Source organism: Pygocentrus nattereri, chromosome 19 (genome assembly GCF_015220715.1).
Source record: "Pygocentrus nattereri isolate fPygNat1 chromosome 19, fPygNat1.pri, whole genome shotgun sequence".
NCBI lineage: Eukaryota > Metazoa > Chordata > Actinopteri > Characiformes > Serrasalmidae > Pygocentrus > Pygocentrus nattereri.
This window is the reverse complement of record NC_051229.1, coordinates 21,582,147-21,602,632: the sequence shown is the minus strand read 5'-3', so window position 1 is coordinate 21,602,632 and position 20,486 is coordinate 21,582,147. Positions and strand designations below refer to the sequence as shown.

The 20,486-nt window shown below is 39.7% G+C and overlaps 2 protein-coding genes across 3 annotated transcripts in view; one reads left to right on the top strand and one right to left on the bottom strand.

Annotated features, from left to right (window-relative positions):
• Positions 1-20,486, top strand: part of camsap2b (calmodulin regulated spectrin-associated protein family, member 2b) — a 112,683-nt gene that overhangs the window by 52,773 nt on the left and 39,424 nt on the right. For both annotated transcript variants that reach the window (XM_017699166.2, XM_017699165.2), the window contains exon 4: positions 10,172-10,252. In XM_017699166.2, the coding sequence (XP_017554655.1) occupies positions 10,172-10,252 (81 nt within the window). The remainder of the gene's footprint in view (positions 1-10,171; positions 10,253-20,486) is intronic.
• LOC108428283 (sterile alpha motif domain-containing protein 9) lies at positions 1,980-12,415 on the bottom strand. The gene is made up of 3 exons (XM_017699164.2): positions 12,294-12,415; positions 8,007-8,063; positions 1,980-7,553 (listed from the first exon to the last, which is right to left on the bottom strand). The coding sequence occupies exon 3, from the start codon at positions 7,488-7,490 to the stop codon at positions 2,529-2,531; it is 4,962 nt and encodes a 1,653-aa protein (XP_017554653.1). The 5' UTR covers positions 7,491-7,553; positions 8,007-8,063; positions 12,294-12,415; the 3' UTR covers positions 1,980-2,528.

Genomic DNA, 20,486 nt, shown 5'->3' with positions numbered 1-20,486 from the left:
GCTCCAAAACCTGTATGTACCTTTCAGTATTAATGGTGCCTTCACAGCTGTGCAAGTTACCCCTGCCATGGGCAGTAACACACCCCCATACCATCAGAGATGCTGGCTTTTGAATTTTGCGCTGAAAACAATCCGGACAGTCCTTTTCCTCTTTGGCCCAGAGGACACGACGTCCATGATTTCCAAAAACAATCTGAAATGTGGACTCATCAGACCACAGGACACTTTTCCACTTTGCATCAGTCCATCTCAGATGAGCTCAGAGAAACCAGCGGTGTTTCTGGGTGTTGTTGATATATGGCTTTCGCTTTGCATGGCAGAGTTTTAACTTGCACTTGTAGATGGAGCGACGAACTGTGTTCACTGACAGTGGTTTTCTGAGCCCATGTGGTAATATCTGTTAGTGGTACTTTTTTTTTGATCCCACACCCGGGGAAATTCCACCTCCGCATTTAACCCATCCGTGAAGTGAAACACCACATACACACTAGTGAACACACACACTAGGGGGCAGTGAGCACACACTTGCCCGGAGCAGTGGGCAGCCCTATCCACGGCGCCCGGGGAGCAGTTGGGGGTTAGGTGTCTTGCTCAAGGACACCTCAGTCATGGACTCTCGGCCCTGGGGATCGAACCGGCAACCTTCCGGTCACAGCGCCAGATCCCTAACCTCCAGCCCACGAATGCCCCCAAAATGATGTTACAGAATGATGTCAGTTTTTTGAGCATTAATCAAACTTCCCAGTCTTTTGTTGCCCCTGTCCCAACTTCTTTGGAAGGTGTTGCAGGCATCAAATTCAAAATGACAAACAACAATAAAGTTTATCCGTTTGAACATTAAATATCTTGTCTTGGTAGTGTATTCAATTGAATATAGGTTGAAAAGGATTTGCAAATCATCGTTTTCTGTTATTATTTATGTTTTACACAATGTCCCAACTTCATTGGAATTGGGGTTGTACAACCGGATGGAAAACGGGTGGAAACGTGTAATATGGTTTCTCATGTTTATCATTTCCAAAATAGTTTAGCTTAGTGTGACACAACTTGCATATAGTGTGGCTCTTGTCGAGGTTCCTTTTCCCTTCAACTTCATTGAAGCCAAAGTGCTTCCATATGGTTGCTCAGGGGTCGGCAACATGTGGCTTTGGAACTGCACTGTTGTGGCTCCACAGCAGAATAAAATTTTTAGGTAAGAATAAAATAATCCTCCTTTGCAATAAACTAAAGCTATGCTGATTGTTCTATCACAGTTTCAACAATAGGTGGTCTTAAATGCTACTAATTCACCTCCCTATAACCCTGAACGCTGGTGTGCAGACTGCAGGTCACATAGCAATGCAATCCCGCCACAGACTGCTGAACTTCCGCACTTCCAAATTCTGCCTTTTGCGTTCCATCAACATTACGTTATCAATTAAAATTTTAAAAATCGATTTTTGACAATTGTGAATCGATTCAGAATCGTCCACATCCGCATCATGATGCATCTAAGAATCAATCTTTCCCACACCACTAACTGCAAAAAACATGCACTCCACATTACCTGACTTTAGTTTTATTCAACCTAAATAAATACTTTGAATGAACGATTATTTCAATCAGGGCAAATTTTAAGTTAAATAAAACTAGTTAATTTACTTGTAACTACATGAAGTAATTTTTTAGGTAGATCTGTTAAGCCACTTTTTACAGTGTATGTACACATAAAGCTCTGTTTGCTCCATTAACAAATACTGGCTTTTACTGTAGTTCAACATTTTTGGTAGTTAATTATTTTAATTATTACTAATTATAACTAATTATAGTTATACAGTTACATATATAGTTATATATATTATAACTAATTATTCTGACATACAGTATTTTACCATAATGACAGTGACAACCATTAAAATAAATGCAAAAGCCTGTGAATTAAAGTTGATCATTTGTTTTTGTGAATTTACATTTTATTTTCTATAAATGAACAGCAGCAGTTAAAATATAGTATGTATGCTTTATTTATAAGCATTTTTAACAGTATATGTACAATGTCTAAATGTGGATTTTCTGTAGAGAGTTTGTGTGACTCTTCATTAGGTTTTCATTGTTGCATCAGAACTACATATTCTGCATCCAGAAAAACAAGTATCCAAAAAAACATTTCTACTTAGTCCAAACAATACACAGTCACAAAATAGCTATATAGAAATATTTTGATAACATCTGTTATACAAAAATGTATGTCCTGCAAGAGAATTAACCATTATTATTTGCCCATCTCTCTGCAAATACTAATTACCACAGATATCTTCTTGAACAAAGTTTACATTTTTCAACAATATTTTAAGTTCTAATTAGCCCATTACATAAAAAAAATAATGATCTTGCAGTTGGTATATAGTTTACAGATTTCACATAGACATTATTTTGATACACAGGAACAAGTAACTACTGCAGCACATATAGGAAATTGATTGCCTTGTTTGCAGTCTGGGTGTCTTCCATCAACAAGGTCCATTGATGGCAATCCCTATATTTATGATCTAGCTATCTTCATATTGAATGTCATAAGCAAGCGGCCCATCAATGGCAAAGCCTACATAGAAGTACACTTTCTCTGTACTGCGCCCACTTCTTATTCCACCAAGGTAAGCAGGCCGGACAGGGATCTGTAGTTTGCCATACTCTGCATACAGATCTCCTTGCTCGATAATGCCATTTACTCTGAGGAGCTTCTCTTTAATTGCCTCTTCCTTGAAGATGTCTCCATTCTGCCAGAGAATATTTAGCCGTGGAACGCCGTTGAAACAACCATCAAGGACTGTTTTGGAAACCAACCTGTCTAATCCTTCTGATTTTCCCAAATATAAGTGGGCAATTGGGGCTCTCGCTCTAAAGATGGGAGAAAGTTGCTTTCGAGATGTGTTTCTTATCTTTTCCACATATGTAGCTATTTGTTTGTCCGCATTTTTCTTTCCAGGCCATAGCAACAGCAGTGCAAGGTAGTATGGTTCTGGATACTGATGCGAAAGTCCAGCTTCCTGTAAAATTTCTTTCAAAAGATCAGTCAACTCTTTTTGGGATTTTGCCCGTTTTGATTTTGGTTGGATCAATTTAAGGATTATGTGTGTGAGCAAATGATTTGTCTTGTCCTGAAGAGATTTGTCATTACAATTCTGATATATGAATGAATGTTTTTCAGCAATTGGTTCAATCAATTCTTTCCGGACCTCCAAAAATTGGAGAATTCTTGGAAAGCAGTTTGCTCTCTTTTCTTCAAGGAAAACCCTGCATTCTTCTATTTCCATGTTTAAACTAAGTTTGGGTTTACATGTTTTCTGATTCAGTTTTTCCTCAGATGATGAACAAAACAAAGACATGTAGTTTTTAAAATGATCAGAGATCCAGCTCCTATTTTTGTTCTGTTTTTCTTTGTCAGCCTCACCTTTTGCTCTTGTGTAGGTGAAGAACACTTCAAGGAATTCAAAAGCTTTGTCCACATTTGACTTCAAGGAAATTAGAAATGACTCATAGTCCTTCAGAACAGCAACAAGTTTCTGATTGGCATCAGTTTGAGCAATGGGCATTGAAGACAGTGGCAGCTTTCCTTTAAAAAACTGCTTAATGTACTCATTTTTCATGGCGTCTTTCTCCGGAAACAATGGAAGCTTCCTCACAATTTCAAAGACTGTCATAGCAATGTCAATCTCATTCATGTGTCCGGATATATTGTAGGTGTTTTGCTTTTGACACCTCTCCTCAATATCAGCATTGTCATCTGTCTTTGCCAAGACTTGAGCTCTTTGGAAAGCTTTTATTGCAGCTGTAGCTAGCTCAAGAAATTCTTTCAAGTCATCAGGTGTGTAAGGTTTTTGCTTTTTACCATCCATTTTATGTTTTATTTCATTTCGTGAGACCTGTCCAACTGTGTCAACAGTGTATGAATTTTCTTTGATGATTTTAGCACTGTTTGCCCAGTCCTTTGCAAGGGCAAAGTTTTTTTCAATCAGATAGTAGTGCCTTGCCAAAGCTTGAGGAATTGTAAAGTCTTTATCAAGTCTCTTTGATGCTTCAGTTAGTATTTGTTGAATTTTTTTCATTCCATCATTTCCAGATTTTATGTCTTCGATCAAAGGTGAAAACAATGTGTCCTTCTCGTTACCTTCTGTCTTGCGTTGCCGTGTGATTAGCATGCTCTTCAGTGACTGCAGTAGGTTATCTTTGCCTATTCCTCTTTCAAAAAACAGATCAGTGTGTAGCATATTGAGTATTATGTCAGCTCTTGGGCTGCTGTGCCTTTCCTCTAATACCTTGACACACTCTGCTGCAATACGTTGATGAACAAAGCGAATGGCTTTGTACACTCCACATTTTTCATTTTGGAACTCAATCAATAAGCATGAATAAGGCTCCATTTTATTCATTACTGATTCTTTCCCCCAGAGCTTCCTTTTAATGCCAAGGAAATCCTCACAGAGTGACTCAGAGATGGATGAGTCTGCCACATATGTGTTAAGCAGTGCCAAGATAGAGAGAAGTTGGGCTTCTCTGCTTCCAACATCAACATCTCTTAAGATGTTATTTGCAATGTTTGCCACATACTCCTGATTGAAGTTACTTTTCATGATCATAAAACTGTAGAAGCTCTCAGGTTTGTCATGATCTTTTTGAAGTTCTTTAAGCTTTACTTCAAAAGCATTTTGTTCATCCTTTGACAAAGCAGCAGTGATGTACTGGCTGTCAATTACACTGTTTTTGTATTTTTCTTTTGGATTTTTTGAACGTACACAGTTCAAGATGACGACTAAAGCACCCATTTCACCAATGGTTTTCCTTAGACAGTGCTGCAGCTCTTGTGTGTTCTCTGTGTCTTCTGAGTCTTCCACTAATAACAAAACCGGGGTTTTACGTGAAGATCCTGTTTTTCCACACTTTATGAGGTAATTAACTTGTTGTGCCACCTCTGTTTTTGAGATTGTGTTATCTCTTAACACAGCACATCTGAATTCTTTTCTCAGATCCCACATCACATGCATGGCTAAAGTTGTGCCACCACATCCAGGGTGATGAAAAAGATTCACCATGACACATGTACTTGTGGGCTCATTGGTTTGGGATGTGATCATGTTCCTGACCTGGGTATATTTGTTTCGTTTTATGAAAGGCTTTGTCGGAGTTTTGTCTGAAAAGTAGAAGTTCCACCATTCCACCTTGTCACCCCGGTAGAACTCTGCCTCTTTTTTGAGTTTGAAGTCTTGGAATTCTTCACTGTCCTCTTCATGCTCATTTTCACACTGGTTCTGACACAGGATATCCACAGCAGGCATCGAATCCTCATCTATCTGTGTTAGAACCACTGAGCTTCCATCAACAGATGGTAGTAGTCTGTCTGTTGTCTGATTCTGTTTTTCTAGTATAGTTCCATTGATTTCACTGAGTTCTAATTCATAGATGCTTTGACCATCAATGTCACGTTCTGTTCTTGTTTGGATGAAGTCTTTCCATTTCTGAAAAGCATTGTCCGGTATGCATATGCTTATGATGTTCTGTGTTCCTCCGAGATTCTTGTAAAATGACATGAAAGTGTCAAAAATTGGATCATTCATGGCTTCAACAACAGAGAGAAGGAGGAAGATGACCATGAATCTCCCTCTTGGAAGAGTATCTGGATTGCAGAGGAAGGAAATCATGTCCTGCACTTCACCAGCTCTTTTTGTTAACCACTCACTAGGAGACAGTGGTTTATTAGATTCCTTATCAATGTCCACTCTTCCATTGCACAACACCCAACTGGTTTGTTTGTACAAGTTTAGTTTTTGTATTAATGGCCCTGGATCCCCATGAAACTGTCCAGGGGTGTGAAGATTTGCAATTCTGGTTTTTCTGTAGCTGTGACAGGATCCATTTTTCACTGAATCTGGATCGAAGTCTAACACACAGAATAATTTCAATGCAGTCAGAAACTTTAGGTTTGGCAGTTGATCCTCGTGGCTTTTGTTCATTACAATTATGTAATAATCGTAATGATCAAGAGTACCACTTCCACACGTAAACAGATTCTTTAGCATTTCTCCCTGGTTTAATTTTTTTTTGCTTTGTGGCTTCTTTTCTGCCTGCTTTCTCATTGTGTCTAGAACATTCAGGCCTGTAGTCACTTTAGCTAATTCGACTTGCAAATCTTTGGGGTTCCCAATTTTACATATGTCTCTGGTTGCTGCTCCGTCCCTAATAAACAGTGATTTTCCTTTGCTTTTCTTCCATTGATTCTCTTCATCCAGTGTCTGGGTATAATATATTTTACCATAAACTACACTGTGACTGGGGACAACGTCCACCTCTATGACATATTTGCTAGATGAGGTGCTGTCACTGTTTAACACTTCCACAAAGCGGGGTTCTCTGATGCATCTTTTTGCATCATCAAAATTGTCTTCAAAGTATGATTTGATGCCCTGATGAAAGTGGTCAATGATGATGTCAGTTTTATCAATACTGACCCCAATAATCTCACCATGACAATACTCAGAGTTTTTGGAATCTGCCACCCCAAAGTGGATGGTTCCATTTGTCCTGCTATTCATGCATCCTGCTGCAAAACGAAAAACCTCTTTGTTGATTTTTTTCTTCAAGATGTCAATGTCTTCTGCTCTTCCTGAAAACTTGTATTCATGTACTGGGTCAACTAGATTACTTGGTCCTGACTCTGGTGGTAATCTGTAGTTTTCAATATATCTGTAAGTGACAGACTTCTGGTCAAATGGACAGAAACTGCATGAGTGTTTACATTTTGTTTGCATCTCAGTCTTTTTCATTTCTGGTACTTTTTCTCTATTTGTGTCCTGTGTTTTAAGGTCTTCTGGTTCTTCAGATTCTCTCCGTGTAACTTGGTCAGGCACATTCATAGATGATCCTTTAGGTTTACCTTCCCCCCCCCCTTTTTGTGAGGACTGTACTGTGGAAATTTCTGTTGGTTTACTTGCAGCCATGTCACAGAGGGTTTTTTCCACTTTTGCTTCAGTTATATTGCTAGAAGATGCTTTGTTTGGGTTTTTGGCTTCCAGATTCTTGCAGATATCAGGATTTGGTAAACATTCTTGGTTTGATTTCTTAGCTTTCTGTCTTGATTGTGTTACACTGACTGACATATCATCATTTAATAACGTGTCTGACTTTCCCTCAGTGTCCTGTGTTCTGGAACATCCAGGAGGCTCTGAAGGTGATTGTGTTTGGGAGATGTCTGTAGGCATTTCAGAATCTGACACATTTTCATGAGACTTTATTAATGTCTCTAATGTGTTTATGATTCTAACTGCTGGACCATGCTTAATGCCTAGTTCACGTAAATCTCTTGTTTTAAAGCAAATTAGTTCTTTTCCTGAAACTTCTTCCTCGTACAGTTTGTCAGCCCATGTTTGATCTATCTTCAGTTCTTCAACCAACCACTGCTGAACGTGCTCTTTTGTCCACTCCCCAACTTTAGGAGGAAGTTTAATTTTGTGGCTCATTGTCCAAAGTTTTTTTTTTTCAGTAAATCACAGGATTTTGTGTGACTTCCTATGACATTTTAACTGCAAAAATAAATACAGAATAGTAGTTAAGATGCAGAAATAGATCACTGTGCAAAAGAATTTTGATAGCATTTACACTGGTTTTAAGACCAAACAGTAAAAACACATTACTGGTTGCACACACACACACACACACACACACACACACACACACACACACACACACACACACACACACACACACATTTTCTAAGCTGCAGTTTTTCACAAATGATTATACTGTATACAGTTTTTGATAAGTATACAGTGTATTCAGGGTTTTCCTTGTCATTTGAACTAGGATTTCTTCTAGGTAGCAATCTTATTAAATGCCACATAGAATGAGAAGAAATTCAATGTAAAAAGTTATACGGTATTATTTTAAAAATATTTTCTTTCTGGTGAGACTAAGGTTTCCCATCAGTGGAGTTGTAGCTAGGAACTCTTAGATAATATAGTGGATTACATGCTCACCTTGCACAGGGAGAACGGGGCCGATATGTCATGTTCAGGCAGGAATCAGAAATCCTTCTATAACATACCAATAAGAGTCATTTACTTTCATTTGTTATTGTAAACTGCTCTGAATAAAACAAAGTAAGGATAAATACATTTATTCATATTTATTTTGAATGTTGTCAACTTTACAAATAAGAGCATCTGCTGAATATGTAAATGCAAGGACAATATGTTTTAAAAGTATATGTCACAGTTCTCTATTTGCTTTAAGGAAAAGATTGAAGTGAGAAGAAATTCAATCAGTTAATAAAATATTTTCTTTTGGATGTATAATTTACATTCAAAAGTAGTTCAACGCATTTCATGAAAATAGGACATATCAGAATTTAGTGTAAACATTTAGTAGAAAAAAAAACATTTCAGGCAGAGGAGAGGAGTAAAATTACCAAACCTTTTCACTTATCAAGGTGTCTTAGAGTGTTTTTTGTGCTTCTATAATCAGTGGAGAAGATTAGTCATTTGCAACTAGTAAATGAGATGAGATTTCTTACTGTAGCTCTTTTAGATGTTTATCAAAGTTTCTTGCTCTCTGGCTTGACTCTTATCAAATTCCTAAAATATACCATAAATGTTATTGTATAAATACAAAGTTATGCTTGTTTTTCCATGATGCCCTGCTGAAGGAACAAAAATATTTGGACAATTCTACCAAATTAGTTTAATTTTTAAATTTTTATCTCAGTACTGAAGCATAGAGTTGTAGTTCATAAGTGGAGCCTTACTTTAACCACACCCCTTCACTTAAGAGCAGGAAGTGAACATTACAAATTGTCAATACTGAAATGTGTTTTTTGCAAGTAAATAACATTTTGTATGTTTTAATAAAATATTATATTTTTCCTATGTGTACAACTGTTTAAAGCTGTGTTTGCTAAATATGTACTGGTTAATATTGTTCAGTCATGCTAAAAAATCTGTTTTGGTAGTTTTATGAGCTACATACTCAAAAATTGTCACTACAGTCACTAAAATAGTCACAATTTTTGGTAGTGTTTTAATTGTGTTAACAGAGACAAAATGGAATGTTTAATAAAATAAATATAATTAAGTTATGGGGTCATTTAAAGAAAAAGAAATTTAATTTAAGTGAGTTAAAAATCAGAAATGTGAATGATCCGAATAATAATTAACAAAACAGAATAACTAAAGTCAGATAAATCAGAGAATGGCTGTATCAAAAAAAAAACTGTTGGGTTTTAGTTTAGATCTTTCATTCATGTTTAATTAGATATTTTCAATCTAGAATATCACTTTTTTTAAAAACTTTCACTCAGTACTGTACTCCCTGCATGTATTCTTAAACCAAAAAGAAATTTTGTTGCTTTGAGGTCATAAATTTCTCGGTGCATTATCTTGGCACCATCTAGGGCACCAGGACACTTGGGACAGATTTTGACAAGTTAGGAAATTCTGGTGTCACTTTTGGCAAGAGGTTCACAAAAAGGCTGCTGGTGCATTGATTATTTATTTTGGCGTTAGCAGGAAGAAAGTTAATTTACAGAGTAATTGTCTTCTGTTTTAGTACAGGGGTCAGCAACATGTGGGTCTGGAGCAGCTCTTTTACTGCCCTGTTGCAGATTTTTAGGTAAAATAACAATCCTCCTTTGCACTAAAATAAAGGTCTGCTGATCATTTTAGCACAATTTTAATAATAAATGGTCTTAAATGGCAGAGTTGATATAAGACACTAATTCACTCTTTAACCCTGAAGATTGGCACACAGACTGCTGGTCACACAGCAACGCAGACAACAGTCTTGCTGGGCTAGTAGCTAATGAAAAGGCAAAGAGAAAGAATTAAGACGAACATTGATAATTTGTAGACAAATTGACTTATTTTAATTTATAAGCAAGGTAAGCCTGTGTTTTTGTCACTGTCTGCGTTTGTTATATTTGTATTCTACACTAGTACATTAGGACATACTGAGACATGTTTACAGCCAAGATGGTAAAACATAAAATGCCGTGGCCCCACAGGTGGTTTGATTTTTGTTAAAAGGACTAATGTCTTTAAATTAGAGTTGCCAACCCCTAGTTCAGTATGTTTGAACTGCAGTCTGATTATTTGGTTCAGATGAGATGAAAGCTCACTATGTGGCATGTGGATGTGTTTTAATACAGGTGAATGAATACTTAAGAGAGATCTTGGCTCAAGAGCAGACAGCAAGAAATTCACTCGAGATCAAATCTGCAGGTCCAAAGGTGAGTACTTGTTCGTGCACTTGACTGTGTTTGATTTATGAAAGGATGATATCTCACAGTCATCATTGCAGTTACTGTTTTGTGTGAGATGTGCATGTTTACAGCATCATACCTTTAGCTTAATCAGTGACCAGAAGAGAAGGATATATAAGCATACTGATGTCATAAACAAAACATGCTGTAAACATAAAAGAAGCCCTTCTATCACAAATGAGAGAAAAGCTTTTTGTATTCCATCTAAATTATAATTTACTAACTGGTACTTTGATTGTATGGGAATATTTGTGGTGAGATTTCTTTTGTGTTTTTTTTGGTATTAATACATCAGACTTAAGCATGCTTGGTAATTGTAAATACAATGTATATATGATTACATATTATTCTTGCCACGTTTTCATTTTGGTCATGTATTACTTTGGAGGTGTGCCCCTGGGTGTAACCCAAGTCGTCATAATATTATAGCCTACAGAAGCACACAAAAGCATCTTCACCATAGTAAACAAAATAAAGTTTTCTTCCTATGCAACTTTTAGTTTGCAGAAGTGATCTTTATAGTTTGGTCATTTAGGCCTACATCATGTTCATTTTTCAGTTTTTCTGACACACAGGGAGGTGACTTCCTTGTGACGTTGTCTGTTTAATTATTTACTTATTTAGTAAATGTTTAATTATTTAATTATTTAGTGGTTTGTGATTAAGTACTTGAAACACACCACTTCCTGGACAAACACACCCTGCTTACTGTTGCAACTGTAACTGTTACTGTTGTTTGTTTAAACAAACAAATTCACACAAATTGACACATGACTAAGCTTTAAGAAACACTAAATGACACTGAATGCATTTTAACAGAAAAATCTTGGCTTTAACAGTAATCTGTCACTTGAGCATGAGCTCTGTAGTCCAAGGGAATGTGGATTAGAAAATAAAAATCAATTTGTGCTTTCTGTCATTAATGTGGCTTATTCAAAGTTAAAAATAACTTTTTTTTAAATGCTTAAAATGCCTTGACTCAGAAATTGGACGAAACACGTGCTTGTGTTAAATGCACTTGTGATACATTATTAACAGATACTTAGTGTGTTTGAACTGTGCACTGATCTTAAATCAACACATGATACATATATCAGTCAAACTGTAACAGGGAGCAAGGAGGTGGACACACGTGCTGAGAAGTGAGATTTATTATGGGCAAATCCAGGGTCATAGTCATAACAGTCCAGGTTTAAGTAGCCAATACGGAGAGATTGTGGGGCAGACATGGCAAACACCAGAATTCAACAGAACAAACACCACAGCAGATAATACCAACAACACAGACAAAGATTCAAACAAAGACCAGCCAAAACAAAGGGCAAACACAGGGCTTAAATATGACACCAGGAAGACATGGGACAGGTGAAAACAATCAGGGGTGGAGTTACAAATCAAGGGGCAGGACTATACCAAAACACAAACACGTACAGGACCAGGAGGGGCCAATCGTGACACAAACACACTTGCACACCTGCGTGCTCTGTGCTTTCTCTTCGCAAAAACAGCGCTGTTGTGTTTTTACATGGAAAACATGCAGGAACGTAAAAAATAAATAAAGGTGCGTAGCACATAGAACAGTGTTTCTTAACTCCACAGTTTTAGCAGCTCCCTGGATTTAGACTCAGCAATGGCGTGATAATTATCTTGTTCAGGAATGTTTTAGCCAGTAATAATTAATCACTGGATATGAGAGCCACTAACACAGAGTAAGCCTTACATGATATCCACATAATAAATACAAAGATGGTTCAACAACATGAAATCAAAAATGTTCATCAAAATCATCAAAATGTTCAAGGAAGCTGATTAATGGTGCCTTTTTCTTTGCCTTTCTGCATGTTTCTTCATTGATTATAGGCTAGCATTGTTCATAGGCCAGCTATCCTTTTAATCAATACATTGCTGGCGTTTGTAACAACGAACAATAATATTTGTCCAATCTTAAGGAGCTATCCAGGGTTGAATTGAAAACAGAAAAATTTGAAAAATGACAGATAAATCTTACCTGAGCTGCGTTAACTGTTTTCTGTCACTTGTGTGCTTTGATTAAGTGTGATTCAGATAAATTTATATGCAGATATTAAAGTGATAATTATAAAGCTTGTTGCCTTGATGTGGCTGACTGTAGTTCCAGTTGGCTGTGCCTTGTATTCCAAGTTGAACATGCACTTTATATGCTGCGTGTTTAGAACTGGGAGTGGCTAGTGAGATGCCTTAAAGACACAGCCTCCGAGGCAATCCCATTTTGGTCATTGTAGCAGCTATATTAGAAAAACAAGCTCATAACCCCCTTACTTCATATGCCTGCCTTCTTTCTACAACAGTATATTCTATAATATAACAAACATTAACGCTTTAATTCAACTGGTCATTTGATTAAAGTAATACAGCAATCATAAAGCAATCAGGGAAGCTTTCTAATTAGTAGAATTTGTTTGGATATTGACAAAAAAATTGAAATTACTAAAGAGAATGATAAAAATCTCTAAACTCTTCTGTGTTGTCTAGTATCCAACCGTCATCTCAAATATCAGATCCACCCAAATATCACATTACACACGTCTCTACATGTCTTTTGTGGTCTATTCACACCTTCTTCCTCCCTGCATTCTTAGTGATTTTCTTTTTGTCCTTAGGCCTTAAGAAGCTGCTTCTTTTTCTTGCTGCTATGATCATAATAGGTATTTAGAATCAAGCTGATAGGTGGCAAAACAAAATTTACACACGTCTCTACATGTCTTTTGTGGTCTATTCACACCTTCTTCCTCCCTGCATTCTTAGTGATTTTCTTTTTGTCCTTAGGCCTTAAGAAGCTGCTTCTTTTTCTTGCTCCTATGATCATAATAGGTATTTAGAATCAAGCTGATAGGTGGCAAAACAAAATTTTGGTTCTATACTGTATCTTTTTAAATCAACACAAATTAAATTACTACAAGAGGTTCAGCACAGTCAAAACTTATTTCACTCGTTTCCCTATAGAAAAAAATAAACAGTGATGACGAAATGGTTTTACATCCAGAACATTAAAAAGTTCAACATAGCTTAATGGGGTATCAAAATAATCCTTACGTTATTTACAGATTTGAATCTGTAATCTGTAACAAAAATACAAATACAAACCAGTGCTGTGACAGAAATGAAACTCTATTTGCTATCATAAAATGAAATTTCAGTGTGATCCTGGGAATCTACATTAGATGGATGTGTCCCGGTGTACATTGTGAGTACATTGTACATTGTGAATTTTAGCTTTAACATTAATGGTGGCTGCTGAGCCACTGAAGAACAAAACTTATCAGACTCTCGAATGTCTGGAAAAACATTTCTAAAAACAAAACTTAAAAAATGACACAAACTCTGTACAGTTAAAAGCAAAGACCTTAATGCTGCATGCTATGGCAGAAACATTGATTGGTAGACATGATTATTGCAGCCATGGACCAACAATTAACCTTAGTCAAGTTTTACTTTTCCCTTGCCCCCTGCACTTGTCAACACATTACACCCATGGCTGCAGAGTATGAATAAGAACCCAACTTCAGCTTCATTCAAACAACAGATATTGGATTGTGTATGTGACTGTTGTGTATGTGTTTATAGTGATGAAGTTTAATGATTAGAAAGTGTCTGCATTCACTTTATTGATTCATTTGTTTTCACCTCAATTCAAAGAGTAACTTCACCCTAAGACCTTTTTTTCATTACCAGCTGAAATATAATGCTCTGTAATAATATAATATACCAGCCTTGCTTAAAATGTGAACACAGTGGATGGTGCTAGTGAGCCAGTAATGGAGTAGGTTAACTTTAATTTTTCATTCATCTCTTTTGATATTGATGCGTACATGGCCAAGAATTTGCATCAGAACCCCCCCCTTTCCATTACACTGTGGAACTAGACACGGTCTAGTTGCTGCCCCTTATCCCCCTTTTTTTCCATAATGATTGAACCACTAGCAATAGCGTTGTGTGATGAGATTAAAGGTATACAGAGGGGAGTCACGTGGGAATACCGAGCAAGATGGCAGCACGCTAGTTTAGCTCTAAAGCCCCACCAATAAACTTCAAATAAAAAAACTACTTAATCGAGATAATTTATTCCACAATTTCGTAACGAGTTAGTGTCCCTGGTGAAAGGTCTAAGCGGTGATATTTTGAAGCAGTTTAACGATGTCTAAATCAAAATACTTCAAGGCATCTTCAGCAAATCGTATGGCCACGAGGCAGAGTCCAGACTCTAACATGGACAGTCTGCTCGCCGAAATCAGCTAGATTAACTCTACTTTACGTGGAGTGGCGGCTGATGTATCAACGATAAAAGAAACCATGACTGAACTAAAGAATTCGCTCAGTGCTGTGCAAGAGAGACTGGAAGAAGCGGAGAGCCATTTATCCAGTGTGGAAGATGCTACCGCCAGGCTGACGAGTGACGGGGAGCGAAACGATAAACTATTAAAACCCTGTGGAACCGTGTCGAGGATCTTGAAAACAGGATTCGACGAAATAACGTGCGATTGATTGGGCTGAAATAGGGCCTAGAAACAGGTGGAATGACTGAGTGCGTGCAGGACATTCAGCCTGAGGGTCTGGGCATTAGCTTGGATGCCAAGGTCGAAATGGAGAGGGCACACTCTGCCCTCAAGCCGCGACCACCTGAGGACCAACTACCCAGGCTGGTGCTGATCAGATTTTTGCGCTCATCGGCGAGGGAGAAAGTGCTTAAAGTGGCCAGAGAAAAAAGAGGAATCGAGTGGCGTGGGTGCAGACTCTCCTTTTTCCCCGACATGTCGAGAGAGCTGGCTCAAAAACGCAGGGCATTCACAACAGCTCGAAAAATGCTCCAGGAGATACATGTGAAGTACACGCTCACCTATCCAGCATCTCTGCGCTTTTCATGGAAAGGGAGGAGTAGAGTCTTCACGGATAGCGCAGAAGCAGAGCGTTTCATTGAGGAACACTGCACTGCAGCAATAAAGATTGAAGGGACAAACTGAGTAAAGAACCATAAAGGAAAGGTGGAATATATTGTTCAGGTATGGTGGGTTGAAGAGTTTACTGTGCTGTCTGGTAACAGCTAGCAGTTGGATAGCTGGCTGGGCCACTTACGGACCGAAATTGTTAGTTTTGTGTGTTGTTCGGAGATAGTTTACCCGATAGTTTTGTTGTTTGTGTTCTTTTTGTGCTTTTCTTTTCTTTTTTTTTAAATATTATTTCTTTTACCTTTAAAATGGTCGAGGAAGGTACTGTCATATCTTAAGCAGAAACTGGTTGATATCTTCAGGAAACGCATGTGAAAGATTTTGAAGCTCTTAAATTCAAACGAGACTGGGTGGGGCACATATTTTACTCATCATTCACAAGTAAACAAAACGGGGGTGATGATCTTAGTTACCAAAAGATTGAGTTTTGTAATGCTCAAAGAATTTAAAGACAATTATGGGCGGATTATTTGTGTTGAAACCCTTATTAATGGAGTTAAAATGGTATTGTGTAATATATATATGCCCCTAATAAGGAAGATCTGGTTTTTATTAACAAAGTTAACAAGATCCTGGGTGACAAGGAAGGACAAATCTTACTAGCAGGAGATTTTAATCAAGTAATTGATGCTACTCTTGATAAAAGCAAGTTTAGGGGCCCGTTGATGCCCCGGGATAGGGCAGCAATCCATGCTTTAATAGACGACATTGGTTTAGCTGATATATGGCGGTTAGTGAACCCATGTGCCAGAGAATATACATTTTTCTCTCACTGTCACAAAACATTCACGGATAGATTTTTTCTTAGTATCAAATTCTACTACTGAGCAGGTCATAGATTGTAAAATTGGTTCAATCATATTGTCAGACCATGCATCAGTAGAACTTTATATAGATTTGAATACAGAAACGGGACCAAGAGGAAGATGGCGCATGAATACTATGTTATTGCAAGATGAAACATTTAATGACTTATTGGCTAAGGAATTGATCTCCTTTTTTGAAATTAATATGGGGACCACAGAAAAGAAGGCTTCAGTATGGGAAGCATCTAAGGCATATATCAGGGGATTATTAATTGCTCAAGCATGTAAAAGAAAAAAAGAAAGTTTGAGCCGGATAAACCAATTAGAAACAGAAATTAATGTATTAGAAAAGAAATTAGAAAATCATTATACGGATCATCTTATCAGGATATCTGTAAACGTAAATTTGAGTTGCATGACATATATAACAGGAAAGCAGAGTATGCACTTTTTAGACTGAGAACCAATTTTTATGAAGGAGGTGAAAAGGCTGGCAAAATCCTCGCCCGGCGGTTGAAGCAACAAAACACGTGCAATGTTATTCCGGTTATAAAAAACAGGGATAATTTGGTTTCATCCTCAAAGGAAATTGACTCTGTTTTCCAACAATTTTATACAAATGTATATACGTCGTCATCTAACCCTTCCCCAGTGCAACTGAAAAAGTTTTTCAATGACATAAATCTACCAAAATTGACTGCAGAACTTGCTAACTCTTTGGATTCTCCAATTACAGAGGAGGATGTCAGGGCTCTCATAGCTTCAATGAAAATGGGAAAATCTCCAGGTGTAGACGGCTTCCCAATCGAATATTACAAAAAATATTTAGATATAGTAGGGGTGTGGTGCATTGTGGATCGGGCAGTGTCCGAAGGCGTGGGCCTTGGCGTTCTGATCCTCAGTTGCTGAAACTGGCTTTTGGAACTTGGAACGTTACCTCACTGGCGGGGGAAGGAGCCTGAGTTGGTGCGCGAGGTTGAGAGATACTGGCTAGATATAGTCGGGCTCACCTCAACACACAGCTTGGGCTCTGGGTCCAATCTCCTTGAGAGGGGCTGGACTTTTTTCTTTTCTGGAGTTGCCCATGGTGAGAGGCGGCGGGCAGGTGTGGGCTTTCTCATAGCCCCTCGACTCGGCGCCTGTATGTTGGGGTTTTCCCCGGTGGACGAGAGGGTAGCTTCCCTACGCCTTCGGGTTGGGGAACGGGTCCTGACTGTTGTCTGTGCTTATGCACCGAACAGCAGTTGAGAATACCCAGCCTTCATAGAGTCCTTGGGAGGGGTGCTTGAAAGTGCTTCTCCTGGAGATTCGATTGTCCTACTGGGGGACTTCAACGCTCACGTGGGCAACGACAGTATGGCCTGGAGGGGTGTGATTGGGAGGAATGGCCTCTCTGATCTGAACCCGAGTGGTGTTCAGTTTTTGGACTTCTGTGCAAACCACAGTTTGTCCATAACGAACACCATGTTTGAACACAAGGATGTCCATAAGTGCACATGGCACCAGGACACCCTAGGCCGCAGTTCAATGATTGACTTTGTAGTCGTGTCATCGGACTTGCGGCCATGTGTATTGGACACTCGGGTAAAGAGAGGAGTTGAGCTTTCAACTGATCACCACCTGGTGGTGAGTTGGATCAGGTGGTGGGGGAAGATGCCAGTCAGACCAGGCAAACCCAAACGTATAGTGAGGGTTTGCTGGGAACGTCTGGCAGAAGAACCTGTCAGATTGATCTTCAACTCACACCTCTGTCAGAACTTTGACCAGATATCGGGGGAGGTGGGTGACATTGACTCAGAATGGGCCATGTTCTGCTCCTCCATTGTTGAAGCGGCTGACTGTAGCTGTGGTCGCAAGGTAGTTGGTGCCTGTCGGGGCGGTAATCCTCGAACCCGGTGGTTGACACCCCAGGTGAGAGATGCCGTCAACCTGAAGAAGGAGTCCTACCGGACATGGTTGGCCTGTAGGACACCAGAGGCAGCTGGCAGGTATCGACAGGCCAAGCGATCTGCGGCTTCAGTCGTTGCCAAGGCAAAAACCCGGGTGTGGGAAGAGTTCGGTGAGGCCTTGGAAAGTGACTTTAAGTCGGCTCCGAAAAGATTCTGGCAAACCGTCAGGCGACTCAGAAGGGGAAAGCAGTGTGCCACTAGCACTGTCTATAGTGGAGATGGTGTGCTGCTGACTTCGACTGAAGACGTCATTGGGCAGTGGAAGGAATACTTTGAGGACCTTCTCAATCCCACCAACACGTTCTCCAGTGAGGAGGCAGAGTCTGGGGACACGGGAATAGGCTTGTCCATTACTGAGGCCGAAGTCGCTAAGGTAGTTAAAAAGCTCCTTGGCGGCAGGGTTCCCAGGGGTGGATGAGATCCGTCCCGAGTTCCTCAAAGCTCTGGATGTTGTGGGGCTGTCTTGGCTGACACGCTTTTTCAACATTGCGTGAACATCGGGGGTGGTGCCACTGGATTGGCAGACTGGGGTGGTGGTGCCTCTTTTTAAAAAGGGGGACCGGAGGGTGTGTTCCAACTACAGGGGAATCACACTCCTCAGCCTCCCTGGCAAGGTCAATGCAGGGGTACTGGAGAAGAGAGTCCGGCTCATAGTCGAACCTCGGATTCAGGAGGAGCAGTGCGGGTTCCGCCCTGGTCGTGGAACACTGGGCCAAATCTTTACCCTCTCCAGGACTCTGGAGGGTTCATGGGAGTTTGCCCAACCAGTCCACATGTGCTTTGTGGATTTGGAGAAGGCATCCGACTGTGTTCCCCGGGGTATTCTGTGGGAGGTGCTTCGGGAGTACGGGGTACATGGCTCTTTGCTACGAGCCATTCAGGCCCTGTACAAACAAAGCAGGAGTTTGGTTCGCATGGCCGGCAGTAAGTCAGACTTGTTCCCAGTGAGAGTTGGACTCCGTCAGGGCTGCCCTTTGTCACTGATTCTATTCACAATTTTTATGGATAGAATTTCTAGGCGCAGTCATTGGATGGAAGGTGTCCGTTTTGGTGACCTCAGGGTCACATCGCTGCTGTTTGCAGATGATGTGGTCCTATTGGGGACATCAGGCCGTGAACTTCAGCTTTCACTGGATCGGTTTGCAGCCGAGTGTGAAGCGGCCGGGATGAGGATCAGTACCTCCAAATCCGAGGCCATGGTTCTCACGCGGGAAAGGGTGGAGAGCCCTCTCTGGGTCGGGGATGAGCTCTTGCCTCAAGTGGAGGAGTTTAAGTATCTCGGGGTCTTGTTCACGAGTGATTGTACAAGGGAGCGGGAGATTGACAGGCGGATTGGTGCTGAGTCAGCAGTGATGCGGGCTCTTTACCGGTCTGTTGTGGTAAAGAAAGAGCTGAGCCATAAGGCAAGGCTCTCGATTTACTGGTCGATCTACGTTCCCACCCTCACCTATGGTCATGAGCTTTGGGTAATGACCGAAAGAACGAGATCGCGAATACAAGCGGCCGAAATGAGTTTCCTCCACAGGCAAGTCCACCGGGTAGGAGACCCCGGGGAAGACCCAGGACACGCTGGTGTGACTATATCGCCCAGCTGGCCTGGGAGCACCTCGGAATCCCTCCCAGGGAGCTAGTGGAAGTGGCTGGGGAAAGGGAGGTCTGGGCCTCATTGCTCAGGATGCTGCCCCCGTGACCCGAACCCTGGAGAAGCGGAAGATGATGGATGGATATTTAGATATAATATCTCCTATATTAACAGAGGTTTATTTAGAGGCATTTGAATCTGGATCCCTACCTGTTACATTTGATGAAACTTTGATATCACTGATTCCCAAAAAAGACAAAGATATGACAGACCCCTCAAATTTCAGACCCATAAGCCTCATCAATGTTGACTGTAAAATATTAACTAAAATATTAGCTACCCGATTGGAAAAAGTATTGCCTATTATCATTAATAATGATCAAGTAGGCTTCATTCAGGGCAGATCCTCAGCTGACAATATGAGAAGACAATTACATCTAATGTGGTTAAACTCTACCAGTAACTCTTCTGTTGTGGCTATCTCCCTCGATGCTGAAAAGGCTTTTGACAGGGTAGAGTGGAGCTTTTGAATACTGCCCTTACTTATTTTGGTTTTGGCCCTGGTTTTAAATCATGGGTTAGAATATTATATAAAAATCCTAAGGCAGCTGTTATGACAAATGGTATAATCTCTTCATTTTTCAGAATTTCCAGAGGAACTCGTCAGGGGTGCCCCCTCTCACCTTTAATGTTCACAATTTTCCTGGAACCTCTAGCAGCATTGATTAGAACGGATTTAAGAATTATGGGAGTGAAAGGAGGGGAGAAAGAACATGAAATAATGTTGTATGCAGATGATATATTATTATTAATCAATGACCCTAATAACTCTATACCCACAACTCTATACCACCATTAATGCAGATCATACAATAATGGACT

Coding starts and splice junctions, on each gene's coding strand:
- LOC108428283 (XM_017699164.2), bottom strand. CDS start 7,490: ATGAGCCACAAAATTAAACTTCCTCCTAAAGTTGGGGAGTGGACAAAA.